The sequence below is a fragment of the Oncorhynchus clarkii genome, chromosome 29 (genome assembly GCF_045791955.1).
Source record: "Oncorhynchus clarkii lewisi isolate Uvic-CL-2024 chromosome 29, UVic_Ocla_1.0, whole genome shotgun sequence".
Classification (NCBI taxonomy): domain Eukaryota; kingdom Metazoa; phylum Chordata; class Actinopteri; order Salmoniformes; family Salmonidae; genus Oncorhynchus; species Oncorhynchus clarkii.
The window spans coordinates 9,792,676-9,819,093 of NC_092175.1; the positions used below are offsets into that span (position 1 = coordinate 9,792,676).

Consider the following 26,418-nt stretch of genomic DNA (forward strand, 5'->3'; position numbering starts at 1 on the left):
TCCGACAGCCAGACTCTAGCTGTGTTCAGCCCTTGTTTATTCTGCTTCTTCACATCCTTACCACACTCCTTATGTATCTGTTTTATAAGAAATTCTAGCTTTTCCACATCCAGACGTGAATCAAATTCATGCTTCTTTCTCCATTTTGGACAGAATTCAATGTTCCTTTTATCTTTAAGTTCCATATAGCGCTGATCTCCCGTTGATTCCGGGACCTCCTTTGAGGATTTACTACCCATGTTTGATAAATCCTTGCCGTTGCTAGTAATTATGGTATTTTTCACTATTTATGTGTATGTATTTATATGATCTATGTAGGTTTTGTTTATCGTTACCTGGTTACTATAGTTGCTCTCCTGTCTGACTATGTGTGTGTCTCTTTAATGTTTACCATCTATGTGTATGGATCTCTATATGTATTTCTCTTTTTTGGAACCTTTTGTCTATAGATTTGCTTTCATCCCACTTCTCTAGATTAGGTTTCCCTCCTCCTGGAACCTTCTGTCTATAGATTTGGCTTTCATCCCACTTCTCTAGATTAGGTTTCCCTCCTCCTGGAACCTTCTGTCTATAGATTTGGCTTTCATCCCACTTCTCTAGATTAGGTTTCCCTCCTCCTGGAACCTTCTGTCTATAGATTTGGCTTTCATCCCACTTCTCTAGATTAGGTTTCCCTCCTCCTGGAACCTTCTGTCTATAGATTTGGCTTTCATCCCACTTCTCTAGATTAGGTTTCCCTCCTCCTGGAAACTTCTGTCTATAGATTTAGCTTTTATCCCACTCCTCTAGATTACGTTTCCCTCTCCTCCTGTGTGGATATTAATTTCTTTCAGCGTTAAATAAGTTTAAGTTATCCTGTTCGCATACCAGCTTTTAAATTTGGACTATGGCTAATTTACCACTTTAATGCTTAACCATGACTATGCTATTTGTACAAAACGACCATCCTGTACTACCAACATACTATATCCTCGTTATATTTATTTGTGGCAGCGCCTTACCTCAGGTCTTTTCGGACCTGTCTCCCTATCGATGTGTAACCCCTGAGTGAATCTGTTAGGAATACTCAAGCTACTATTATTGATCAATTCTAAGCATTTTTAGAACAACAAATCAAAAATATCGTAAGTCATTCCCCCCAAATTCGAAAATAAAGCTGTTGGTTGAATCTAGTCACCGTTCCTGTCACCCTGGGGCCTGTTATAGAGCCCCAATGTCAGGGGACAGGACTTTGTTCTACGGGACCACGGCCCGCCCGTGCACGGTTCTCGGCTTGTTACCTTCAGATGACAGGAACAGGTATTTAGATCCGGCACGAAGGACCAAATTGTTAGAGGAATTTATTTCCTATATGTTCATTAACCAATTCAATTAAAACACTCTGTCCGTTTCTTAGAATTTGTAAGATACTTATTTGCATAAAATGGACAGAGACCAGTCTCAAAATTAATCAGTAGCGTTTATTTACGAGAGCTCTGAACACAATCACAAAGTACATTAGTTAATATATCACACATTGCGTCATGTCTTACGAAAATGTCTCTCCTCGTCCTGGATCATGACAAAGCTGCTTGTCAATTCAATTCCAACACATACACATTGCTTATCTTCTGCTACCATATGTTACACAATCTACTGCACGCCCAACGGTTTCTCCCCACCATGGTTGGAGACCAGACATATTTCCTGTTAGTTTCACTGTGATCACGAGTTGTCTGTTGACCCTTCCTCTTTGCCTATGTACCAACATATTCTTTAACAGACATCATGTAACTCTGTGAGTTATAACTCTACGCCAAATGTATACATTATTTAGTCATTATTGACAAAATTCCTTCAACAATTGCACTTCGAGTCACTTTGACCAACCCAAAATGTCCCATCCTCTGCTCCTCCCAACCTTACACCACATATGGACCTGCCAGAATTCTCTCCAAAAATCTCACTCCCACTGGGCCAGAATCATATTTGTCATCATCAGGCCGAGGCCCAAATTCGCCAGTCTCCACTACACCTGCCACCGCAGTTAATTTATCGTCACATTCAATTTCCTTCTCTAGCTCTTCCAAAAGTTCTCTGTGATCCACCACTCCATATTCACGAACAAAATGTATATTTTTTTACCTGTCCACCATCTTCTTCTTCATCAGATCTTCCAGAAGGCTTCTGCATTCCCCCATTCCGTATTTACTTTTGATATGTTCCACTTTTCTCCTTTTTTTTCCTGTCCCCCATCTTACCCTGACCTCATGGCCACACTGGTTCCCTTTCTCAAAAACCTGAGCTCTACCTTAAGCATCTTAACTGGAACAACCATTTCAGTAACAGGTGCAATAAGTCCATATAACAGATTGGATTCGTTTAGAAAAGTGAATGTTATTTATATTTGAGTAGCATAAGATTGATTAATTAATCAATGTACATGCAAAAACATAGATAAAGAATCGAACTGCAAAAGAGCATGCTGGGAAATATGATAATGATGGGTGTTTTTTTTGTTTAACACTGGTTATTAACACCAACACTCAATGGGGGTTCCTTTACAACAATAAGTGTTAATTTAACAATTGGATCATCACTCAAATTTTACACTTTAACATGTAAACTAGGTACACTAGTACACTAGTACACTAGGTAACACTGGCCAATTTGATACCCTGTATTAACAAGTGTTTTTTTTTTTCAAACAGGTTAAAAAGTAACACCAGCTGGTGTTCAGTCTGTTCATACTAACATAACACCATATCAACATCAAAACTGCTTAGACCAGGATATGAACACTGACAAATTTGCTGAAAGTATTCACACCACTTGACCTTTTCCACATTATGGAATGTTACGAAGTAGGATTAACAATGATTTCATTTTCATTTTCTTGTCAACAATCTACACAAAATACTCTGTCAAAGTTGAATACAAATTCTAAAATAATAATGAAAAATAAAACACTAAAATATCTTCATTTGATACAGTAAGTATTCAATCCTTTGAGTCAATACATCATCTTAGGCAGTGATTACAGCTAAGATTATTGTGCAACATTCGCCCATTTATCATTTTCAAAGTTCTTCTTACTCTGTCAAATTGTTGTTGACCAATGATAGACAACCATTTTCAGGTCTTGCCGTAGATTTTCAAGCAGATGGTCAAAACTGTAACTCGGCCACTCAGGAACATTCCCTGTCTTCTTGGTAAGCAACTAGGTTTGGCCTTGTGTTTTAGGTTATTCTCCTGCTAAAAGTTGAATTATTCTCCCAATTTCTGGTGGAAAGCAGGCTGAACCAGGTTTTCCTCAGGGATTTTTACTGTGCTTAGCGCCATTCCATTAGTTTTTTTCCCTGAAACTCCCCAGTCCATAACAATAACAAGCATACCCATAACATGATGTACAGGCAGGGTGTGAATGACGTTGAAGCCAGTGGGGCCTCAGTTCCCCTGGATGAGACATTAGCTCCCCTAAATGCAACAAAAATACATCTTTAAGGGGGTTCTCTAAATAATGCTAATTTAACCGTTCTCCTATTTGTTTCAAATGCAGTGGTAAATATGTCTTACGGTGGTAAATATGAAAATCAAAACTTCCAAATGAAAAAAACACCCCTACCTCTCTGTCATGGTTTAAACCATTTATTTGTACGTTTCCCCGTTTCCCTATCCACGGCACTGTCCACTCAGTGTTAGTGGAGACTGGTGGGAGGAGCTAAATGAGGATGGGCTCATTGTAATGGCTGGAATGTGATAAAGGAACGGAGTCCTATAGCTCCTCCTACCTGCCTCCACTGGTCAGTAGTGCTGAATTAGGCCTCAGCTGAGTCTCTTTAAACTCATAGATTTTCCTTTGTACTTGCTAATTAAAATGTTGGATTTATCAATGTTTGTTTTTGTAGAGCACTCATTGCTTTGATTTTCATGTGCACGTGGGTATTAGTGTTCTCCGTGCCATCCGTGGCCAGAAGTATACTATTTATTTAGCATTATTTTTTTCTATCACTATTTATTTTATTTCCTGGATCAGCTGATGAGGGTCGCCAATATCACCAGACAACTAGCCTACAGCTAGACACCAATGCGCATCCAATCCGTCCGACAATGACAGTAGGCCTATAGTTGACTCTTTTTGTTAGAAGCATTCAGTTTTGCAATGGCATAAGCCTACATTATTTGGGATTTCTGTGCCCCTGAGAACTGTTTTCATGACGAAACATAACGAATTGTTACGTAGGCATAGTTGCACTTTGTTACACATTTTCCAAGATCTCCAAGATCCAGGAATCGTACAGGGTTAAGTTCAATGTGCTAATTCAATTGTTAAATGCGTAATAATGACTAATAACACGGTCATAAATGTAATTAATGTAAGGACAGAAAAGTGGTGTTTTATGTCACACGATCTGTGAAGACTCCAACCATTCATTGAATTATGGACAACTCATGAACTAGGGTGTAAACATGTTTTGATTCAACTCATGTATTATGCAGAACAGGTAGCCTGCATTCAATGTGTTTTCATGTGTGTAATATTGCCTTGGCTGTGAGGGTAGGCTACCAGCAGCCGTGTAGGCAGTGGAGGGTAAACTCAACTAAACTCAGTTTACCCTCTTTTTTTCAGATAAATGCATTGAAAGTATAGGGAGCGTTACTTTTATCGCCTTGACGGCAAACCTGCTTTTTTTTTACCACTACATCACTGACTACAGGTAGGCCTGTAGCGTGGGGCGGCAGGGTAGCCTAGTGGTTAGAGTGTTGGACTAGTAACCGGAAGGTTGCAAGTTCAAACCTGACAAGGTACAAATCTGTCGTTCTGCCCCTGAACAGGCAGTTAACCCACTGTTCCTAGGCCGTCATTGAAAATAAGAATTTGTTCTTAACTGACTTGCCTAGTTAAATAAAGGTAAAAAAAAAAAAAAAAAAGGCCTATTTAAAGTTCATGGTAATAGGCCTACACATTGTAGACTAGTCTAGTAAATTGAACTTGTGTTAGGGTGACGATCCTGTTTTTCCCGGGACAGTTTCAGCCCCATTTCAGGTGTCCCAACTTTTCAGGCTACAAAAAAGGTCAATTTGTCAGCGAGAACCATCAAATAATATAAGCCAAATCAAAGGCAATCGATGACTGTCATTAGGCACACTTTTTGGTGTTTTGTAAAAAGGTCAATTTGAAGAATGGTGCCGGTGGAGATGGCTGTCGTTTTACGGGCTCCTAACCAATTGTGCTATTCTGTGTGTTTTCTCGCATCATTTGTAACTTATTTTGTACATAACGTTGATGGTAGATCTCTTATGACCGAAAATAGCTTTTGGATATCAGAACAGCGATTACTCACCTCGAACTGGACAAACATTTGATGCGAAGGATATAATGTTGCTCCCAGACAAGGACCAAATCCCCATCATTCACATAAAATAAGGAAATACAGGGGGCCTTGTGAGACTTCGCTGGCGAGTGGGTAACCCGCCCATCTGTTCTATTGGTCAATGTGCAATCACTGGAGAATAAATTGTAGGAGCTCATTTCAAGACTATCCTACCAATGGGACATTAAAAACTGTAAAAATCTTATGTTTTACTGAGTTGTGGATGAATGACGACACTGATAATATACAGTTGGCTGTGTTCCGTGCATTGGCAAGACAGAACAGCTACAGTGCCTTGCGAAAGTATTCGGCCCCCTTGAACTTTGCGACCTTTTGCCACATTTCAGGCTTCAAACATAAAGATATAAAACTGTATTTTTTTGTGAAGAATCAACAACAAGTGGGACACAATCATGAATTGGAACTACATTTATTGGATATTTCAAACTTTTTTAACAAATCAAAAACTGAAAAATTGGGCGTGCAAAATTATTCAGCCCCTTTAAGTTAATACTTTGTAGCGCCACCTTTTGCTGCGATTACAGCTGTAAGTCGCTTGGGGTATGTCTCTATCAGTTTTGCACATCGAGAGACTGACATTTTTTCCCATTCCTCCTTGCAAAACAGCTCGAGCTCAGTGAGGTTGGATGGAGAGCATTTGTGAACAGCAGTTTTCAGTTCTTTCCACAGATTCTCGATTGGATTCAGGTCTGGACTTTGACTTGGCCATTCTAACACCTGGATATGTTTATTATTGAACCATTCCATTGTAGATTTTGCTTTATGTTTTGGATCATTGTCTTGTTGGAAGACAAATCTCCGTCCCAGTCTCAGGTCTTTTGCAGACTCCATCAGGTTTTCTTCCAGAATGGTCCTGTATTTGGCTCCATCCATCTTCCCATCAATTTTAACCATCTTCCCTGTCCCTGCTGAAGAAAAGCAGGCCCAAACCATGATGCTGCCACCACCATGTTTGACAGTGGGTATGGCGTGTTCAGGGTGATGAGCTGTGTTGCTTTTACGCCAAACATAACGTTTTGCATTGTTGCCAAAAAGTTCAATTTTGGTTTCATCTGACCAGAGCACCTTCTTCCACATGTTTGGTGTGTCTCCCAGGTGGCTTGTGGCAAACTTTAAACGACACTTTTTATGGATATCTTTAAGAAATGGCTTTCTTCTTGCCACTCTTCCATAAAGGCCAGATTTGTGCAATATACGACTGATTGTTGTCCTATGGACAGAGTCTCCCACCTCAGCTGTAGATCTCTGCAGTTCATCCAGAGTGATCATGGGCCTCTTGGCTGCATCTCTGATCAGTCTTCTCCTTGTATGAGCTGAAAGTTTAGAGGGACGGCCAGGTCTTGGTAGATTTGCAGTGGTCTGATACTCCTTCCATTTCAATATTATCGCTTGCACAGTGCTCCTTGGGATGTTTAAAGCTTGGGAAATCTTTCTGTATCCAAATCCGGCTTTAAACTTCTTCACAACAGTATCTCGGACCTGCCTGGTGTGTTCCTTGTTCTTCATGATGCTCTCTGCGCTTTTAACGGACCTCTGAGACTATCACAGTGCAGGTGCATTTATACGGAGACTTGATTACACACAGGTGGATTGTATTTATCATCATTAGTCATTTAGGTCAACATTGGATCATTCAGAGATCCTCACTGAACTTCTGGAGAGAGTTTGCTGCACTGAAAGTAAAGGGGCTGAATAATTTTGCACTCCCAATTTTTCAGTTTTTGATTTGTTAAAAAAGTTTGAAATATCCAATAAATGTCGTTCCACTTCATGATTGTGTCCCACTTGTTGTTGATTCTTCACAAAAAAATGCAGTTTTATATCTTTATGTTTGAAGCCTGAAATGTGGCAAAAGGTCGCAAAGTTCAAGGGGGCCGAATACTTTCGCAAGACACTGTACGTCCAGTAAGACAAGGGTTGGGGGTGTGTGTCTATTTGTCAATAACAGCTGCTTTGTTAGATGTCTAATATTAAGGTAGTCTCAAGGTATTGCTCACCTGAGGTAGAGTACCTCATGATAAGCTGTAGAACACAACTCTCTTGGTAGATAGTTTCATCTATATTTTTCACAATTGTCTATTTATCACCAGAAACCACCGCTGGCACTAAGACTGCACTCAATGAGCCATATAAGGCCATAAGCAAACAAGAAAATGCACATCCAGATGCGGCACACTTAGTGGGCGGTGACATTTATGCAGGCAAACTTAAATCCGTTTTACCTAATTTCTACCAGCATGTCACATGTGCAACCAGAGGAAAAAAAACTCCACCTTAGGCCACCTCTCCACACACAGAGAGGGGTATTAAGCGCTCTCTCTCGCCCTCTATTTGGCAAATCTGACCATAATTCTATCCCCCTGATTCCTGCTTACAAGCATTAACTAAAGCAGGAAGTAGCAGTGATTTGCTCAATACGGAAGTGGTCAGATGCCATGTATGCTATGCTATAGGACTGTTTTGCTTGCACAGACTGGAACATGTTCCAGGATTCATCCAATGGCATTGAGGAGTTTACCACCTCAGTCCCCGGCTTCATCAATAAGTGCATCGACGACGTCGTCCCAACAGTGACCATACGTACATATCCCAACCAGAAGCCATAGATTACAGGCAACATCTGCACCGAGCTAAAGGCTAGAGCTGCCGCTTTCAAGGAGCAGCAGCTTATAAGAAAACCCGCTATGCCCTCAGACTAACTATCACACAGGAAAAGTGTCAATACAGGACTAAGATTGAATCCTACTACACCGGCTCTGACACTCATCAAATGTGGCAGGGTTTGCAACTATTAGACTACAAAGGGAAACCCTGCCGCGAGCTACCTGGTGACGCGAGCCTACCAGAATGGCTAAATGCCTTTTGTGATAGCTTCGAGGCAAGCAACACTAAAGCATGCATGAGAGGACTGTGTGATCACGCCCTCCGTAGCCGATGTGAGCAAGACCTTTAAACAGGTCAATATTTACAAGGTCGTGGGGCAAGACGGATTACCAGGATGTGTACTCAGAGCATGAGCGGACAAACTGGCAAGTGTCTTCACTGACATTTTCAACCTCTCTCTGACCGAGTCTGTAATACCTACATGTTTCAAGCAAACCACCATAGTCCCTGCCTAAATGACTACCACCCTGTAGCACTCATGCCGGTAGACATGAAGTGCTTTAAAAGGCTGGTCATGGCTCAAATTAACACTATCATCCCGGAAACCCTAGACCCACAGATCCACAGATGACGCAGTGTGATACCAGGACAACAACCTCTCCCTCAACCTGAGCAAGACAAAGGAGGGCCGAATACGCCCCCATTCACATCAACAGGGCTGTAGTGGAGCGGTTCGAGAGTTTCAAGTTCCTTGGTGTCCACATCACCAACAAACTATCATGGTCCAATCACACCAAGAAAGTTGTTAAAGGGCATTACAACGTCTTTTCCCCCTCAGGAGACTGAAATTTGGCATGGGTTCCCAGATCCTCAAAGTTCGACAGCTGCACCATTGAGAGCATTCTGACTGGTTGCGTCACCACCTGGTATGGTAACTGCTCGGCATCCGACAGTAAGGCACTACAGAGGGTAGTGTACATCACTGGGGCCAAGCTTCCTTCCATCCAGGACCTATATACTAGGTGGTTTCAGTCACCCAAGTCATAGAGTATTCTCTCTGCTACCACGTGGCAAGCGGTACTGGAGCACCAAGACTAGGTCCAAATGGTCCTTAATAGCTTCTAACCCCAAGCCATAAGACTGCTGAACAATTAATCATAGGCTTCCTGTGCATGTTCGCTCACTCCAAAATAATCCAAACAGTGCAATTCAAATAACATTTTATTTGTCACATGCGCCAAATACAACAAGTGTAGATCTTACCGTGAAATGCTTACTTACAAGCCCTTAACCAACAATGCAGTTAAGAAAATAAAGTTAAGAAAATATTTACTTAGTAAACTACAGTAAAAATGTTTACATACAAATACATTTAAAAAAGTAACACAACAAAATAACAATAATCAGGCTATGTACAGGGTTATAGGAACCGACTCAATGTGCGGGTGTACAGGTTATTCAAAGTAATTTGTACACGTAGGTAGGGGTAAAGTTAGTGTAAAAACAAAGGTGAGGGATTTTTTTACTAGGACTAAATGTCAGGGATTGTGAAACTGAGTTTAAATCTACAATTGACGTCGGATGGTTACATACTGTAAACCTTACATACTGTAAGCCAAATACATTTAAACTCAGTTTTTCACAATTCCTGACATTTAACCCAAGTTAAAATTCCTTGGCTTAGGTCAGTTACGATCACCACTTTATTTCAGTATGTGAAATGTCAGACAAATAGTAGAGGAGGATTTTTTTCAGCTTTTATTTCTTTCATCACATTCCCAGTGGGTCAGAAGTTTACATACACTCAATTAGTATTTGGTAGCATTGCCTTTAAATTGTTTAACTTAGGTGAAACATTTCAGGTAGCCTTCCACAAGCTTCCCACAATAAGTTGGGTGAATTTTGGCCCATTCCTCCTGACAGAGATGGGGTAACTGAGTCAGGTTTGTAGGCCTCCTTGCTCGCACACGCTTTTTCAGTTCTACCCACAAATATGCTATAGGATTGAGGTCAGGGCTTTGTGATGGTCACTCCAATACCTTGAGTTTGCTGTCCCGAAGCCATTTTGCCACAACTTTGGAAGTATGATTGGGGTCATTGTCCATTTGGAAGACCCATTTCCAACCAAGCTTGAACTTCCTGACAGATGTCTTGAGATGTTTCTTCAATATATCCACATCATTTTCCTACCTCATGATGCCACCTATTTTGAGAAGTGCACCAGCCCCTCCTGCAGCAAACCACCCCCACAACATGATGCTAAAACCCCCGTGCTTCAAGGTTGTTCTTCGACTTGCAAGCCTCCCCTTTTTTCTTCCAAACATAACGATGGTCATTATGGCCAAACAGTTCTATTTTTGTTTCATCAGACTGGAGGACATTTCTCCAAAAAATACAATCTTTGTCCCCATGTGCAGTTGCAAACTGTAGTCTGGCTTTTTTATGGTGGTTTTGTAGCAGTGGCTTCTTCCTTGCTGAGCGGCCTTTCAGGTTATGATGATATAGGACTCGTTTTACTGTGGATATAGATACTTTTGTACCTGTTCCTCCAGCATCTTCAAGGTCCTTTGCTGTTGTTCTGGGATTGATTTGCACTTTTTTGCACCAAAATACAGTCATCTCTAGTAGACAGAACAGGTCTCCTTCCTGAGCGGAATGACGGCTTCGTGATCCCATGGTGTTTATACTCGCGTACTATTGTTTGTACAGATGAACGTGGTACCTTCAGGCGTTTGGAAATTGAACCAGACTTGTGGAGGTCTACACTTTTTTTCTGAGGTCTTGGCTGATTTCTTTTGATTTTCCAATGATGTCAAGCAAAGAGGCACTGAGTTTGAAGGTAGGCCTTGAAATACATCCACAGGTACACCTCCAATTGACTCAAATTATGTCGATTAGCCTATCAGAAACTTCTAAGGCCATGACATCATTTTCTGGAATTTTCAAGCTGTTTAAAGACAGTCAACTTAGTGTATGTAAACTTCTGACCCACTGTAATTGTGATACAGTGAATTATAACTGAAACATTCTCTCTGTGAACAATTGTTGGAAAAATAATTTACAGTTTCTGACTGTCATTTTGATAACAACATAGAGTTGGAGACAGCTTCAGATAAATACTAAAGGTTGTCGGGCCTCCTGCGATTCCCCTGCAGAGTTTTCTCTGTCTCCACGTGGATTGTAATTGCTCTGTCGGTTCATTTTATCCTATTTTTAACTAACTCAGCGGGAATGCTAAAGGCAACGGTTTATAGCCTATTCTTAATTACTGTGTTCTAGTTCTGCTCACAGAATGTACTTTTATCACACGCAAAGACAAATAACATTGAGCCATATGTCATATGGTTTTATTATTGACAAATGGGTGTTAAAGATAATTCCAGGATTTGAGCATGACAGGGCAAGTGCTTTATTAATTTCAAGTAAATTATAAGAAAGTATAGTTGCTCGCAGAGTTGGGTAGGTTAATTTCAAAATGTAATCCGTTGCAGTTACTAGTTACCTGTCCAAAATTGTAATCAGTCAATTTTGGATTACCCATCTCAGAAATGTAATCTGATTACCTTCCGTGACTTTTAAATTACTTTTCCCTTAAGAGGCATTAGAAGACAAAAATGTATGTTACCAATTGGACAACATCTATTGCAGGATAAATCAATGTTAAGGTTTACGTAGCTGGCCAAGTATGGATGTCAAGTGTTACTTTATGGGTTGGTTATGTAGGCTTTTTCTAATCCATCACTTTCTACTAAATATAATACCACGATTAAATTATATCAAAAACAAAGTCTATTAGAATTCCAGTAATTCCAATAACTGGTATACCTCTTGATCTTCAAGAATAGGACTGGGAAATATGGAACTAAAGATTAGCCAAATGATTTTACCTGAGCATGTCCCCAAAATTAAGGATTTATTAGCCAGCCCTACTCTGTTGTTTATGTTTTTAACCATGTTATGAGACTACAGTGGTTGTTTAAATTTACAGTGTTTACAAACATTGGAGTAAAACAAGCTCATATTTTGGGTTCTCATGGACTGTGATAGTTGAACTAAGCTCATGAGGCATTTATAAGGTATATTCTTCAAGAATGAATGGAGATACATATAGATATATATAGTACCAGTCAAAAGTTTGGACTATTTAAATGGTTTTTCTTTATTTGTATTATTTTCTATATTTTACAGTGGCTTGTGAACTATTCACTCCCCTTGCCATTTTTCCTATTTTGTTGCCTTACAACCTGGAATTAAAATAGATTTTTGGGGGTTTGTATTATTTGATTTACAAAACATGCCTACCACTTTGAAGATGCAAAATATTTTTTATTGTGAAACAAACAAGAAATAACAAAAAAAAACATAAAACATGGGCATACAGAACTATTCACCCCCCCCCCCCCCCCAAAGTCAATCATTATTTTAAGAAATGAAGGTCAGCCAATCTGTACAATTTCAAGAACTTTGATAGTTTCTTCAAGTGCAGTCGCAAAAACCATCAAACGCTATGATGAAACTGGCTCATGAGGATCGCCACAGGAAAGGAAGACCCAGAGTTTCCTCTGCTGCAGAGGACAAGTTCATTAGAGTTACCAGCCTCAGAAATTGCATTCTAAATAAATGCCTCACAGCGTTTAAGTAACAGACACATCTCAACATCAGCTGTTCAGAGGAGACTGTGTGAATCAGGCCTTCATGGTTGAATTTCTGAAAAGAAACCACTACTAAAGGACGCCATTAAGAAGAGACTTGCTTGGGCCAAGAAACACGAGCAATGGACATTAGACCAGTGGAAATCTGTCCTTTGGTCTGATGAGTTCAAATGTGAGATCTTTGGTTCCAAACGCTGTGTCTTTGTGAGACGCAGAGTAGGTGAAAGGATGATCTCTGCATGTGTGGTTCCCACCGTGAAGCATGGAGGAGGAGGAGGTGTGATTGTGTGGGGTTGCTTTGCTGGTGACACTGTCTGAGATTTATTTAGAATTCAAGGCACACTTAACCAGCATGGCTACCACAGCATTCTGCAGCGATACGCCATCCCATCTGGTTTGTGCTTAGTGGGACTATAATTCGTTTTTCAACAGGACAATGACCCGACCCAACACACCTTCACGCTGTGTAAGGGCTATTTGACAAAGAAGGAGATTGATAGAGTGCTGCTTCAGATGACCTGACCTCCGCAATCACCCGACCTCACCCCCTTTAAGTTGGTTTGGGATGAGTTGGACAGCAGAGTGAAGGAAAAGCTTCCAACAAGTGCTCAGCATATGTGGGAACTCCTTCCAGACTGTTGGAAAATAATTCCAGGTGACGGTGGTTGAGAGAATGCCAAGAGTGTACAAAGCTGTCAAGGCAAAGGGTGGCTATTTTGAATAATCTCAAATATAAAATATATTTTGATTTGTTTAAGACTTTTTTGGGGGGAATCTACATGTGTGTTATTTCATAGTTTTCATGTCTTCACTATTATTCTACAATGTAGAAAATAGTAAAAATAAAGAAAAACCTTGAATGAGTAGGTGTTCTAAAACTTTTGACCGGTAGTATATATATATATATATATATATATATATATATATATATATATATATATATATATATGTCCAAAAATTGATGTAGCAACTACAGATTGCCCCTTTAAATCTGTTAAAAGTGAGAGTATGTGTCCTTTAGGCCTATGGATTTTTTTTAATCAGCATGAATTAGATGCATTTATTCCATAGGTTTGGATATGCATTATCCATCTATTGCAAGAGTCGATTTTTCAAATACTGCCCACTGGTTTAAAAAACAATGATTGAAAGGCAGCTTAAAATTTTTCAATTCAACCATTATTGAGTTCAAATACACATTTAGATTTGTGAACAGCCTTCCACAACAACCTCAATCCGTAAGACGCAAATAGCTAAATGAGAGAGCAGGGGTGTGATTCTCATCAATGCTCTATGTAGATATCAATAATAAGTGATATCCGTATCGCCGTAGACTACATCACTGCTGTCATCTTTACCTCCAAGCGTTTATTCAAGTTGGATAATCTGTGGATGCCAACAGCAGTCGCACCATGTGAAGAAATAGCTTGGACTGGAGCCTAAAAAAGCCTATTCCTACTCTTTTCCCGCGATCTATCAAACACATTTGGTGTGTCATAGTGGTCTCTAACTTGTGGTCAGACTCGCTCAGGTGGAACAAACTTTGTCAATGCTCTTTTGATTGTTATTGAGAAAACAGAGAAGTGTGAAAGATATTTTTCATCTAGTTTTCAAAAGTATCTGTAATCTGATTGCAATATTTTTGATGGTAACGGATTAGTTAAAAAAAATTTGTGATCCATTACTCCCCAACCCTGTTTGCTAGTAACTGAATGTTGAGATCCTTTATTGAATGTAGTTTGCCAAAATAGAAAGTAGGCCTATCCATCACAATACAATAGTGGTGAACACAATCTTTGATCCCCCTCAATGTAAATGGTTATCAGTATGCAGTCCACTCAGTGATAACCTCCAGTGGGCATGATCAGTCAGAGACATATTACGCTGACATAACATTATGTGATTTAGTCTCATAGGAACTCAATCCACTATTCATGACCCTGATAGTAACATCAAATACATAGTGGTGACATATACACCATAGCTGTACATTTTTTGGGTCGTTCATTAATCCAATGGTGAAAAGGAAAAATGTGAGTCCCAAATGGCAACCTATTTCCTATACAGTATTAGTGCACTACTTTTGACCAGAGACCTATGGGCCCAGGTCAAAAGTAGTGCACTATATAGGGAATAGGCTACTCGCTACTGCCCTTTCCTCTGTCTTTGGGGGTAAAGTGGATTATGGGTAAATCCACGGGAACAAAACCTTGCTTAACCATGTCTGCATTTCCTTTGTGAGGTTCTGATGCTGGAAACAGTTTTCCGATGGAGGATTAACCCCTATTCTAACTTCAGCGAGTTAAGCGAAACTATGCTGCATCAATGGTTTAACCAGCATTCTTCTATTCAAGACTATGAGGAAGCAAACTAAACTGGCTCTGAAAACGGTACCATGATAAATCACTCCACTCAAACTGTAGCTGTTTGACATCTTGTCTATCATTTATTACAGAACATTGTTCAGTTAGTCCCTCAGGTATACTATGTTCACTGTGTATGTGTGAGCAAGAGAGATGACCCTCAGAGGATGCAGGGTGCCGAGGTGTGAATGTAACTGTGTGTGTATGTGTATATAAACTAGAGCTCAGTAATCTACAGCATGCAATGTAAACAGTGACCTAACCGTGTGGCTGTTTTAATGTGTATACACAACAGGCCCTGCTTTCACCAGGCCCGGATCCATCTGGGCCCTGAACAGGTGGACCTTTCTTCTCTGTGCTCCATGTACCCAGGGGAACAGGTTTAATGTGGACACACAGCTTCCTCTCTGGATCTAACAGTCAGGGATCACGGGCTAAAAATTGGTGAACACAACACGCTACAGTATTCAGAGTGCTAGTACATGCACCAAATCTCCTCTTTCCATGTAAGGCAAAACCCGGAAATATGTGTAAATGCTTTCACCCCACTCTAAAATTCAAACATGTAAGGGCTCTATTCAATCCGTACCACGGAAGTTCAGCATTACAGCATGATTGAAATTTAAAGGCAATGTTCCAGTGTTAGCGAAGACTGCATTCACAGAAACACTGTATATGTCGGCTCAATTGGAATTTACCTTAAAATGTATATTCAGTGATACAGATTGAATAGAACCCTAACTGGTACAAAGCATCATGTATCACCTCAAGGAAGAAGGAAAGTATTTTTGACCAATTATATATTACAAAACGCTATCCTTAGAGCAATAATTTCAAACTCAGCTCAATAATCCCTACTCAAAATGCAGTACTATCAACTTTCACTTCACAGTGAAACGAGAAACGGGTGCTGTGCCAGCTTTACGGAAACCAGATAAGAAAAACAAATGTGATTTAATCATTAGTCTGATGTTTTAGGAATACAATTCAATGGAAATAACTTATAACAAATAAAAAATCCCTTTTTTAGGACCCTGTCTTTCAAAGATAATTCCTAAAAATCCAAATAACTTCATTGTAAAGGGTTTAAACACTGTTTCCCATGCTTGTTCAAGGAACCATAAACCATACAATTAATGAAAACGCACCGGTGGAATGGTCGTTAATTGCCTACCGTCTGTAAGCGGTTTGTGTATTAAGGTCACAGTTATGAAAACGTAGGACACTAAAGAGGCCTTTCTACTGACTCTGAAAAACACCAAAAGAAAATGCCCAGGGTCCCTGCTCATCTGCATGAACGTGCCTTAGGCATGCTTTAAGGAGGCTTGAGGACTGCAGATGTGGGCAGGGCAATAAATTGAAATGTCCATACTGTGAGAAGCCTAAGACAGCGCTACACGGAGACAGGACAGACAGGTGATCATCCTCGCAGTGGTAGACCACGTGTAAGAACACCTGCACAGGATCAGTACATCCGAAAATCACACCTGTGGGACAGGTACAGGATGGCAACAACAACTGACCGAGTTACACCAGGAACGCACAATCCATGATCAGTGCTCAGACTGTCCGCAATAGGCTGAGAGAGGCTGGACTGAGGGCTTGTAGGCCTGTTGTAAGGCAGGTCTTCACCAGACATCACCGGCAACAACCTCGCCTATGGGCACAAACCCACCGTCGCTGGACCAGACAGGCCTGGCAAAAAGTGCTCTTCACTGACGAGTCGCGGTTTTGTCTCACCAGGGGTGATGGTCGGATTCGCATTTATCGTCGAAAGAATGAGCGTTACACCGCGGTCTGTACTCTGGAGCGGGATCGATTTAGAGGTGGAGGGTCCATCATGGTCTGGGGCGGTGTGACAACATCATCGGACTGAGCTTGTTGTCATCGCAGGCAATCTCTACGCTGTAAGTTACAGGGAAGACATCCTCCTCCCTCATGTGGTACCCTTCCTGCAGGCTCATCCTGACATAACCCTCCAGCCTGACAATGCCACCAGCCATACTGCTCGTTCTGTGCTTGATTTCTTGCAAGACAGGAATGTCAGTGTTCTGCCAAAGCCAGCGAAGAGCCTGGATCTCAACCCCATTGAGCATGTCTGGGACCTGTTGGATCGGAGGGTGAGGGCTAGGGCCATTCCCCCCAGAAATGTCTTGGAACTTGCAGGTTCCTTGGTGGAAAAGTGGGGTAACATCTCACAGCAAGAACTGGCAAATCTGGTGAAGTCCATGAGGAGGAGATGCACTGCACTACTTAATGCAGCTGGAGCCACACCAGATACTGACTGTTACTTTTAATTTTCCCTTTGTTCAGGGACACATTATTCAATTTCTGTTAGTCACATGTCTGTGGAGCTTGTTCAGTTTATGTCTCAGTTGTTGAATCTTGTCATGTTCATACAAATATTTACACGTTATTTTTGCTGAAAATAAATGCAGTTGACAGTGAGAGGACGTTTCGTTTTTTGCTGAGTTTATAATGTTATGTAGTAAGCTATAATACCTTGAATAAACACATAACATTACTGTTTCAAGCCTAATGCTGTTTCCAGGCAATTCTTTTCAGATTTGGAGCTACACATTCTTTCAGGTCTGACAAACTGACAACAAACATTAGAGGTCATATCAAACACAGCATTATCATGGCAAAACACAGACCTGTATAACACAGAGCGCTAACAACAAGAGTCTAACAACTCTGAGTCTGACTTAATCTCAATGTCCAGAGGGGTACAAAGGAGGATCAATGAGTTAGCAAGCTAACTTGCCTAAATATTCTGACACAACTTCTTTTTTATTTTTAAGATAACCTTGAAATGGACATATCTAGTTGACTCAACAACGTAAAACATGTGTAAATGTAGCTTTCTTAAATTAATCACACAAAAATAAGGTTATTTTTGGTTGTTCATCAATGTTAGCTGGCTAGCTCATTGATCATGCTTTGTAGTACAGTGGCTTGTGAAAGTATTCACCCCACTTGACATTTTTCCTATTTTGTTGCCTTACAACCTGGAATTAAAATAGATTATTTTGGGGGTTTGTGTCACTTGATTTATACAACATGCCTACCACTTTGAAGGTGCAAAATATTTTTTTTATTGTAAAAAACTGAAAACTTGAGCGTGCATAACTATTCACCCCCCCCCCCCCCCCCCAAAGTCAATACTTTGTAGAGCCACCTTTTGCAGCAATTACAGCTGCAAGTCTCTTGGGGTATGTCTCTATACACTTGGCACATCTAGCCACTGGGATTTTTGCCCATTCTTCAAGGCAAAACTGCTCCAGCTCCTTCAAGTTGGATGGGTTCCGCTGGTGTACCGCGATACCACAGATTCTCAATTGGGATTGAGGTCTGGGCTTTGACTAGGCCAATCCAAGACATTTAAAATGTTTCCCCTTAAACCACTCGAGTGTTGCTTTGTCAGTATGCTTAGGTTCATTGTCCTGCTGGAAGTTTAACCTCTGTCCCTGTCTCAAATCTCTGGAAGACAAACAGATTTCCCTCAAGAATTTCACTGTATTTAGCACCATCCATTACTTCAATTCTGACATGTTTCCCAGTCCCTGCCGAGGAAAAACATCCCACAGCATGAGATGGCCACCATGCTTCACTGTGGGGATGGTGTTCTTGGATTGATGAGAGGTGTTGGTTTTGCGCCAGACATTTTTTTCCTGGTGGCCAAAAAGCTAAATTTGAGTCTAATCTAACCAGAGTACCGTCTTCCATATGCTTGGGGAGTCTCCCATATGCCTTTTGCAGGTCCTTCAGCGTCGTATTTGGTCTCTTTGTTGTCTCTCTGATTAATGCCCTCTTTGCCTGGTCCGTGCGTTTTGGAGGGTGGCCCTCTTGGCAGGTTTGTTGTGGTGTCATATTCTTTCCATTTCTTTACAACCTCCGTGGGAGGTTCAAAGATCTGGATATTTTTTATAACCCAACCCTGATCTGTACTTCTCCACCTTTGTCCCTGACCTGTTTGGAGAGATCCTTGGTCTTCATGGTGCCACTTGCTTGGTGGTGCCCCTTGCATAGTGGTGTTGCAGGCTCTGGGGTCTTTCAGAACAGGTGTTCATATACTGAGATCATATGACACTTAGATTGCACACAAGTGGACTTTATTTAACTAATTATGTGAATTCTGAAGGTAATTGGCTGCACCAGATCCTATTTAGGGGCTCCATAGCAAAGGGGGTGAATACATATGTGTAACGGTTGTCGTTGGTGGAAGAAGGAGAGGACCAAGGTGCAGTGTGGTACGTGTTCATTATCTTTTAATTACACTGAACACTAAAACAAAAATAACAAAACGGAACAAACGAAACAGTCCTGTCTGGTACAGAGACAGAAAACAACTACCCACAACTCAAGGGTGAAAACAGGCTGCCTAAGTATGGTTCTCAATCAGAGAAAACTATTGACAGCTGCCTCTGATTGGGAACCATACCAGGCCAAACACATAGAAATACAAACATAGAACAAAACATGGAATTCCCAACCCAACTCACACCCTGATCAACCTAAAATAGAGACATTAAAAAAAGGAACTAAGGTCAGGACGTGACAATATGCATGCACCACTTTTCCATTTTATTTTCTTTTTTCTTTTTTGAAACAAGTTTTTTATTTTTTTTTCACTTCATCAATTTTAACTATTTTGTGTATGTCCATTACATGAAATCCAAATAAAAATCAGTTTAACAAAAGGCTAAGCTTGAGAGCAAATAGATTAATTTCATTTCATTAGCCATTTTCATGAATAGTTAACGTTGTGTTATGCTAATGAGCTTGCTGATAGATTTACACAATCCTGGATACAGGGGTTTTTTCGTAGCTAAACGTGACGCAGAAAACGGAGCGATTTGTCCTAAACAAATAATCTTTCAGGAAAAACTGAACATTTGCTATCTGAGAGTCTCCTCATTGAAAACATCTGAAGTTCTTCAAAGGTAAATTATTTTATTTGAATGCTTTTCTGTTTTTTTGTGTAAATGTTGCCTGCTAAATGCTAACGCTAAATGCTATGCTAAATGCTACATTAGCCATCAATACTGTTACACAAATGCTTGTTTTGCAATGGTTGAGAAGCATATTTTGAAAATCTGAGATGACAGTGTTGTTAACAAAAGGCTAAGCTTGAGAGCTAGCATATTTATTTCATTTCATTTGCGATTTTCATGAATAGTTAACGTTGCGTTATGGTAATGAGCTTGAGTCTGTATTCACGATCCCGGATCCGGGATGGGGAGATCAGAAAGGTTAAATTACAGGTTGTAATGCAACAAAATAGGAAAAACGCCAAGGGGGATGAATACTTTTGCAAGGCACTGTATGCCCCTCTGGTGGGAGCTAATCCGTTATCATCTGTGGATTGAGAGTTCAAAAGCATGAGTTAAACTTTGGACCCCTCGATCTAATCCAAAGCTTCCTGGTTCCTAGCCAATCCCTGTGGCCTAACTCTCCTGTTAATCAACCGATTGGAGATTCACATCCAATAAGATCACAGACCATTGGGGATATTATGCTCCCTCATTCGTCAGTCGTCAGGAACGGCCTCGTCCATCCATTTCATATATGGCAGGCTCCCGTCCTCAACTGGAAAACTCAGCACCTCTGGAGTCTCATAAGGATGGACAGATCTGGGGTGGAGGGAAGGAACAACATAGATATTAGGCAAATTAGCATCCCTACTGCCTTCCTGAGACCTGAAGTACTGTTGCCCTGGACCCAGAAATGCTTTGGCTTTACCTGACATGTAACTGCTTGGGATGATTTCTAAAGGAACCAAATGTAACTTACTTGACAAAGTCTGTGACCCTCTGGATCTTCGAGGTCCTCGTCTTCACAAACTACAATGCAGAAAAGTCCCTGTTATCACTCTGGAAAGTTGGTTTCAACTCACAGCGTAATTCTGAATGACTGGCCAGAGACTTAAAAGCTCTGCCAAATAACCTTACCATCAGAATTTCTGTCGCATCTTGAACCTCTCCTTTCCAGTAATACCTATGGGACAAAAAAAAAAACAACCTTGGGACATGCAGTAGGAAATTGTACACACACAGTGAAAAGTATACTTCTGTGTAGTGTATCACATCCGGCCGTGATTAGGAGTCCCATGGGGTGGCGCACAATAGGCCCAGTGTAGTCCGGGTTTGGCCGGGGTAGACCGGCCAAACCCGGAAGAATTTGTTCTTAACTGACTTGTCTAATTAAATAAAGGTTCAATTAAAAAAATAGATAAAAAAAACACACACTCAAATATAATGGTTCTAAATAGTACCAGATAGAGGTTCTTTGGCTTGTAACCAGGACCTAGAAGTTAACATCCACCACCTGTCAAATGCAGGTAGAATTTGACATTGGCAGGTAAGAGCCAATTCATGCTTGATCCGAAAATGTGGTTGGAGGTGCTATATGGATGGTGTGACGCAAATGCAGAGCCTCCATAGGCACGCAAAGGCCAAAATGAGCTTTGTACCGCATCGCCATGCACCTCTCATATTTTGTAACAATGCGGAGGGCTCCATATAGCTCTGCATTGACATGATTGGTTGACGGTAGTTGGGGTAGGAGATCCTGCATAAACACAAACTCACTTCCTTGACAACTACCTTCACAACAGCTCTGCGCTGCGAAGCGCAAGAAGTATGAATGCACTGACTTCAGCAGTGGACATATATGACCCAATTCAGGAAACTAGCCATATGTCGCAAGTCATGACTTCACAGGAGAGACGTTTGAACGTAATTGTTTTTATTTTTATCAATATGCGTTTTTTGGCAGAATTGCCTTCTCGATAACAAACTTATGTCATCTGTAAATATGAATAAAGTTGTTAAATTACAAGCCCTGTGGGATTAGCCAAAGAAAGTCAGGAACCTTCCCACTAGCCATGATTGGCTGAGATAATGAGTCGGCTGGACATTCAGAGAAATTCGTTTCAGATTGGTCTGCCATGTAGCATCTTGTGTCTATAAAATTAGCTGGTCGTTATGCGTAGAAAATGCTTTCTACTGCAGTTTTTTTTAAATATATAACGTTAGCCATGGAGAACTGCAAATATGTTGCTACTGCTCTCAATAACTTTGCTGCCCTGAATTTATTGGGCGCTATTGACAAAGGTCAGTGGGAAAAAGTTGTGGATTAATTTCTGGAGGAATGTCGTGGCATGCTGAGACTTTGATTATGAAAATGAATCAGATGAGAAATTTAGGTAAAAACATTCCCTGATTTAGGTACAAACAATTTAATTGAAGAATACATTGTAGATTAATTTATGTGTATGAAGTGTGGGTAGCGTTAGTGATGTTTTCTCAGAATGCCATTTTGCATGGCTAGTTATAGCCTAATGTTAGTTAACCAAATAGGTTCAATGTTAGCTAACTTTAGCTAGCTATGACAATCGGTTTGTATTGCTAGTTAAAGCTTGCTGTTAGACAGCCAGCTGCAGTTCGATGGCTGCTTGCTGATTAACATTGAACCTATTGGGTTATCTTTAGCTATCTATGACAATCGGTTTGTATTGCTTGTAACGTTACTTTATGGACTGAGATTCAAGTAAAAAAAAATAGCTAGCTAGCTAACGTTAACATTACATTTCTAAATTAGCTTAACATTAGCGGTGGCTGGCTTGCTTGCTAGCTAACATTAACTTACGTGTGTGTAACGTATGGATGAAACGGTTACGGGTTCACGATAAACCACGGTAAAATTCCTGACGATTAATATTACCATTTCAAATATTAATTATAATTAAAACCATGTTTGATTACCACGGTTTGAAAAACTCACTGTAAATACTGTCCAGCATCAACCAAAGTTAGCAACAGTCTGAAGCAGGCGCAGCATGCAACGTGAGTGTTGTTGTTTTGTGTGAAAACATGGCGGAAGGCAGTGACAGTGCTCGGGAGATTTTTCAGCCTTCCAAGAGGACCAAATCTGAAGTGTGGTCGTATTTTGGGGTTCATAAGAGTGCTGAGGGAAACTTAATCGAAGATGGTCACCCTGTCTGCAGAACATGCAACAACAAAAAATGGATGCGAAACATTTCAAATCTTTTGAGTCATCTTGGTGACCACCACCCACTACTTTATAGCGAATGCAAGGTAAGTTAACTTTTAGCTCAATGCATGATGTGGGGACTTCGGAATGGGGAAAAATGTTAAGGTTTGTCTAACTTGCTAATAGCTTGTCAATAATGTAAACTGAAGCTTTCAGTGTTATTTACTCTTGTAAAAACACGTTGTTCTGCTGCTGTATACATTGTGTGTCTGCATCGTGTGTCTGCAGACTCTATTCGCCCATTGCACACGATAACACGTTAGGTAGTTTAGTCACCCACCAACATATTTTGTTAATTTAAAATCCGGCAGACGTCGACTTGGTTGTAAAAGTGTTCCAACAGGAGAAACACTATACAAGACTCCTGTATTTATGTCAATTGTTGGGCTCATTACAATTACCATCACGGTCTTAAGACTCATTTGTATTTATGTATATTGTCCATTGGGTCATTGCATATACTCAAATGCAACACCGAAGAGACTGTGTGTAAGTGAATAATAATCATAATGTAACAATACTAGTAATAATAATACATTTGCTTTTCCCTTGTTTACAGAGTGGGTGTGCAGCAGGCAAACCCAGTGATGCTACTGGTCCCTCATCTACAGTTGTGACACAGACACTCGAGCAAGCATTTAAAAAGTCAGGCTGCTTATGCACCCACGTCAAAAAAATGCTCAAGACCTCACTGCAGTCCTTTTCGTATTACATTGCAAAGGACATGATGCCATTTGTTGAGAGGCCAGGCTTTCTGAGGCTGACGAAGGTTGCCTCAGAAAATACTTTAAAGTACTATAATATCTGTGCATTACTTTGCTATTTATATTTTTGGAATCTTTTACTTCACTACTTATCAAGGGAACATCCCTGGTCATCAATACTGCATTTGATCTGGCAGACACACTAAACACAAATGCTTCATTTGTAAATTATGTTGGAGTGTGCCCCTGGCTATCTGTAAATAAAAAATTGGTCTGTCTGGTTTAATATAAGGAATTTGAAATTATTTATACTTTTGATACTTTATTTTTAAAACCAAGTATTTTACTTTGAAGGTTTCTATCATTACTTTTACTCAAGTATGACAATGTAGTACTTATTCCACCACTGGATGTGGCTGGAGGTTATAGAATTTCTTTCACATGACCCATCAATTTAGACAAGTGTGTCTGGGTAAGTGTCATCTAATATTTATAAAATAGTTTTATCTGGACACTTTCTGTTTCCCTGGAATTTTTCCTCATTGTAGGCTACTACCACGTTTAGTCTTATTCTTTACTACACTACTCACTGTTTAGCACATGATCTCACATGCGAATCCTTAAAGAGATAGGTGGGGCTGGCTTAAGAGAGTGTGAACACAGCTGAATGGGTGTAGACAACGGAGAGCTCTCCAGGAGGTACCAAAACATTCAAAGGCACTTTTCTCAAAAGTGAGTTTATCAACTTTCAAATTTTGCTACATAAGACTGATCTGAGCCGGTCAATCATATCACTGTAAATGCTGCACGGCAAATCCAGCGATTGGAATGACCATGCAGTGCCCTTCAGATGTTAATTTCACCAGCCACATTAGCGGGTGGTCAGGGCTCCCCAGCGCGAGCATTTCACTCACATTTGTTAATAACAATAGTCAAGTATTATCATAAATAGTAAAATAAATGTTGCAGGAGCTGTTTCCAAAGTATTTCTGAACTACGAATCCGATTTAGCCTATTCCACCTCGCGCTGCAACACTGCCTTACTGGGGGCTGGCTGTGCACACATGAAGAGCTGAGTAAAATATTCATTTTTAGAAGAGCTGAGCACAGGCATAAAAGTTGGTCTAATTTACTTGAAGTGAAAGTCTACTGAAGTGAGAATTTGTCCTTGTGTTTCTTGGCTATTTAAAGGTTTTTCATCACAAGCTAAGTTTTTTTTCCTAAATTTGAGTTTCAACTGCTAGGGAAGAAAAGACAATGTTTCTACTTGTCAAACTCAATCTCACAGGCACAAATATGTCTCTAGTCATGCAACCAGGGTATCCTTCCGCCCTTACACTGGCAGATTAACATTTTTGTCTCATCTGTGATATTTTGGTTAAAATAATTACGTCACAAAAATGTACATAAATTAAACAATATTGCACATTACTTCTTACTAGTACATTTTGGGTGTTTTATTGGTGTAATATTACCGGGAGAAAAAATATTTTGGGTTGTAAAAAAATCTGAGAGGCTGCCATCTTTCTGGACTAAAAAGTAAATGTTATGCCCTGCTTGTAACCACAGAGTAACCCTTTTTGGTGCTATCAATAATTTTTTTTCTAAAAAGGACCAAAAATGGGTTCCACTATGGTTACCTTTTGTGGGGCTATCTAGAACCCTTTTTTATGGTTCTGTCATGACGTTGGTCTCTGAGTATAGCAACCCCATCCCCCGCTCCCTGCCGCCCCCCTTTCCTCCTTCAACTAGGCTGCTGTGGTCAGAGGTCGTAAATTCCTCAGAAGACCCTGCCTCACAGTATTAGAGGGTAAACTTTTACAGAGGACAAAGGAAATCCTTCCACCTCACAGAACTCGAGGTACGAACAAATGTCATGTTCCAGAGAAAGTGTAAAAGATCGGTGAAGAATCCAGCTACGAACTGGTCCGTTTGTCACAACTTGGGAAGCTCAAGAGAGACGGTGTGGCCACATCACCATAACGCTGTTTATATAATAGCCTCAGATATGAGGTTTACATCTAATTGTTGTATAAGATGAATGAGTGAGTATGATACTGTTTGTATAATGGTGTGATATGATTGTGGACTGTTTAATGAAGAAAAATACAATTCCCAATTGGATTTGAACTAAATTAGAGGACCGCCCCTGAGCCCAGTTAGGGTCAGACATCCTGGGACAGCCCTTTTCTGCCATTCCGAATAAAACCCAACTTTGAGAAATTATCAGCAGACCATGTTTTTCTACATTAGGGGAGGACAAAGGTTGTAGACCATTGCTGAATCTTTTAACCATACCACGTGGTTACTCTTATACTATCGATACCGACAGAATAAGAACAAGTCTTTGATATTGATTACTAGTCTGCAGCTAGGAATTCGGTATCATTGAACGCGAAGAACGACAACCGCCGAAACATCCATTCTATGACGAATGTCACTTTGAACTATCCCCTCTAAACAACACAGAGAGAGAGAGACGGACAATTCTACAAAAGAAATACTTTTCACCAGCGATCAAGACGACACACTGAGCGTAAATATATATATTGATTGCAATTGTTCCCGAATGAGTGAGCGTTCATGTGTAAGGGATTAGCATTTTAATTGTCATAATTAACTCTGTAGGGACTTCTTAGTCGACACCCCCATTGCCCCTTTG

The 26,418-nt window shown here is 40.4% G+C and overlaps 1 protein-coding gene across 6 annotated transcripts in view; it reads right to left on the reverse strand.

The window, feature by feature from the left end:
• The window catches only part of LOC139388023 (protein CutA homolog), a 59,335-nt gene that overhangs the window by 16,711 nt on the left and 16,206 nt on the right, over window positions 1-26,418 (reverse strand). For 4 of the 6 annotated variants that reach the window (XM_071134509.1, XM_071134512.1, XM_071134511.1 and 1 more), the window contains 3 exons: window positions 20,949-20,994; window positions 20,791-20,840; window positions 19,580-20,630 (listed from right to left, as the gene is read on the reverse strand). In XM_071134509.1, the coding sequence (XP_070990610.1) occupies window positions 20,528-20,630; window positions 20,791-20,840; window positions 20,949-20,994 (199 nt within the window). In that variant the 3' untranslated portion in view covers window positions 19,580-20,527. Of the gene's footprint in view, window positions 1-19,241; window positions 20,631-20,790; window positions 20,841-20,948; window positions 20,995-26,418 lie in introns of those variants that run through there. The other 2 variants (XM_071134508.1, XM_071134507.1) reach the window with 2 other exon arrangements.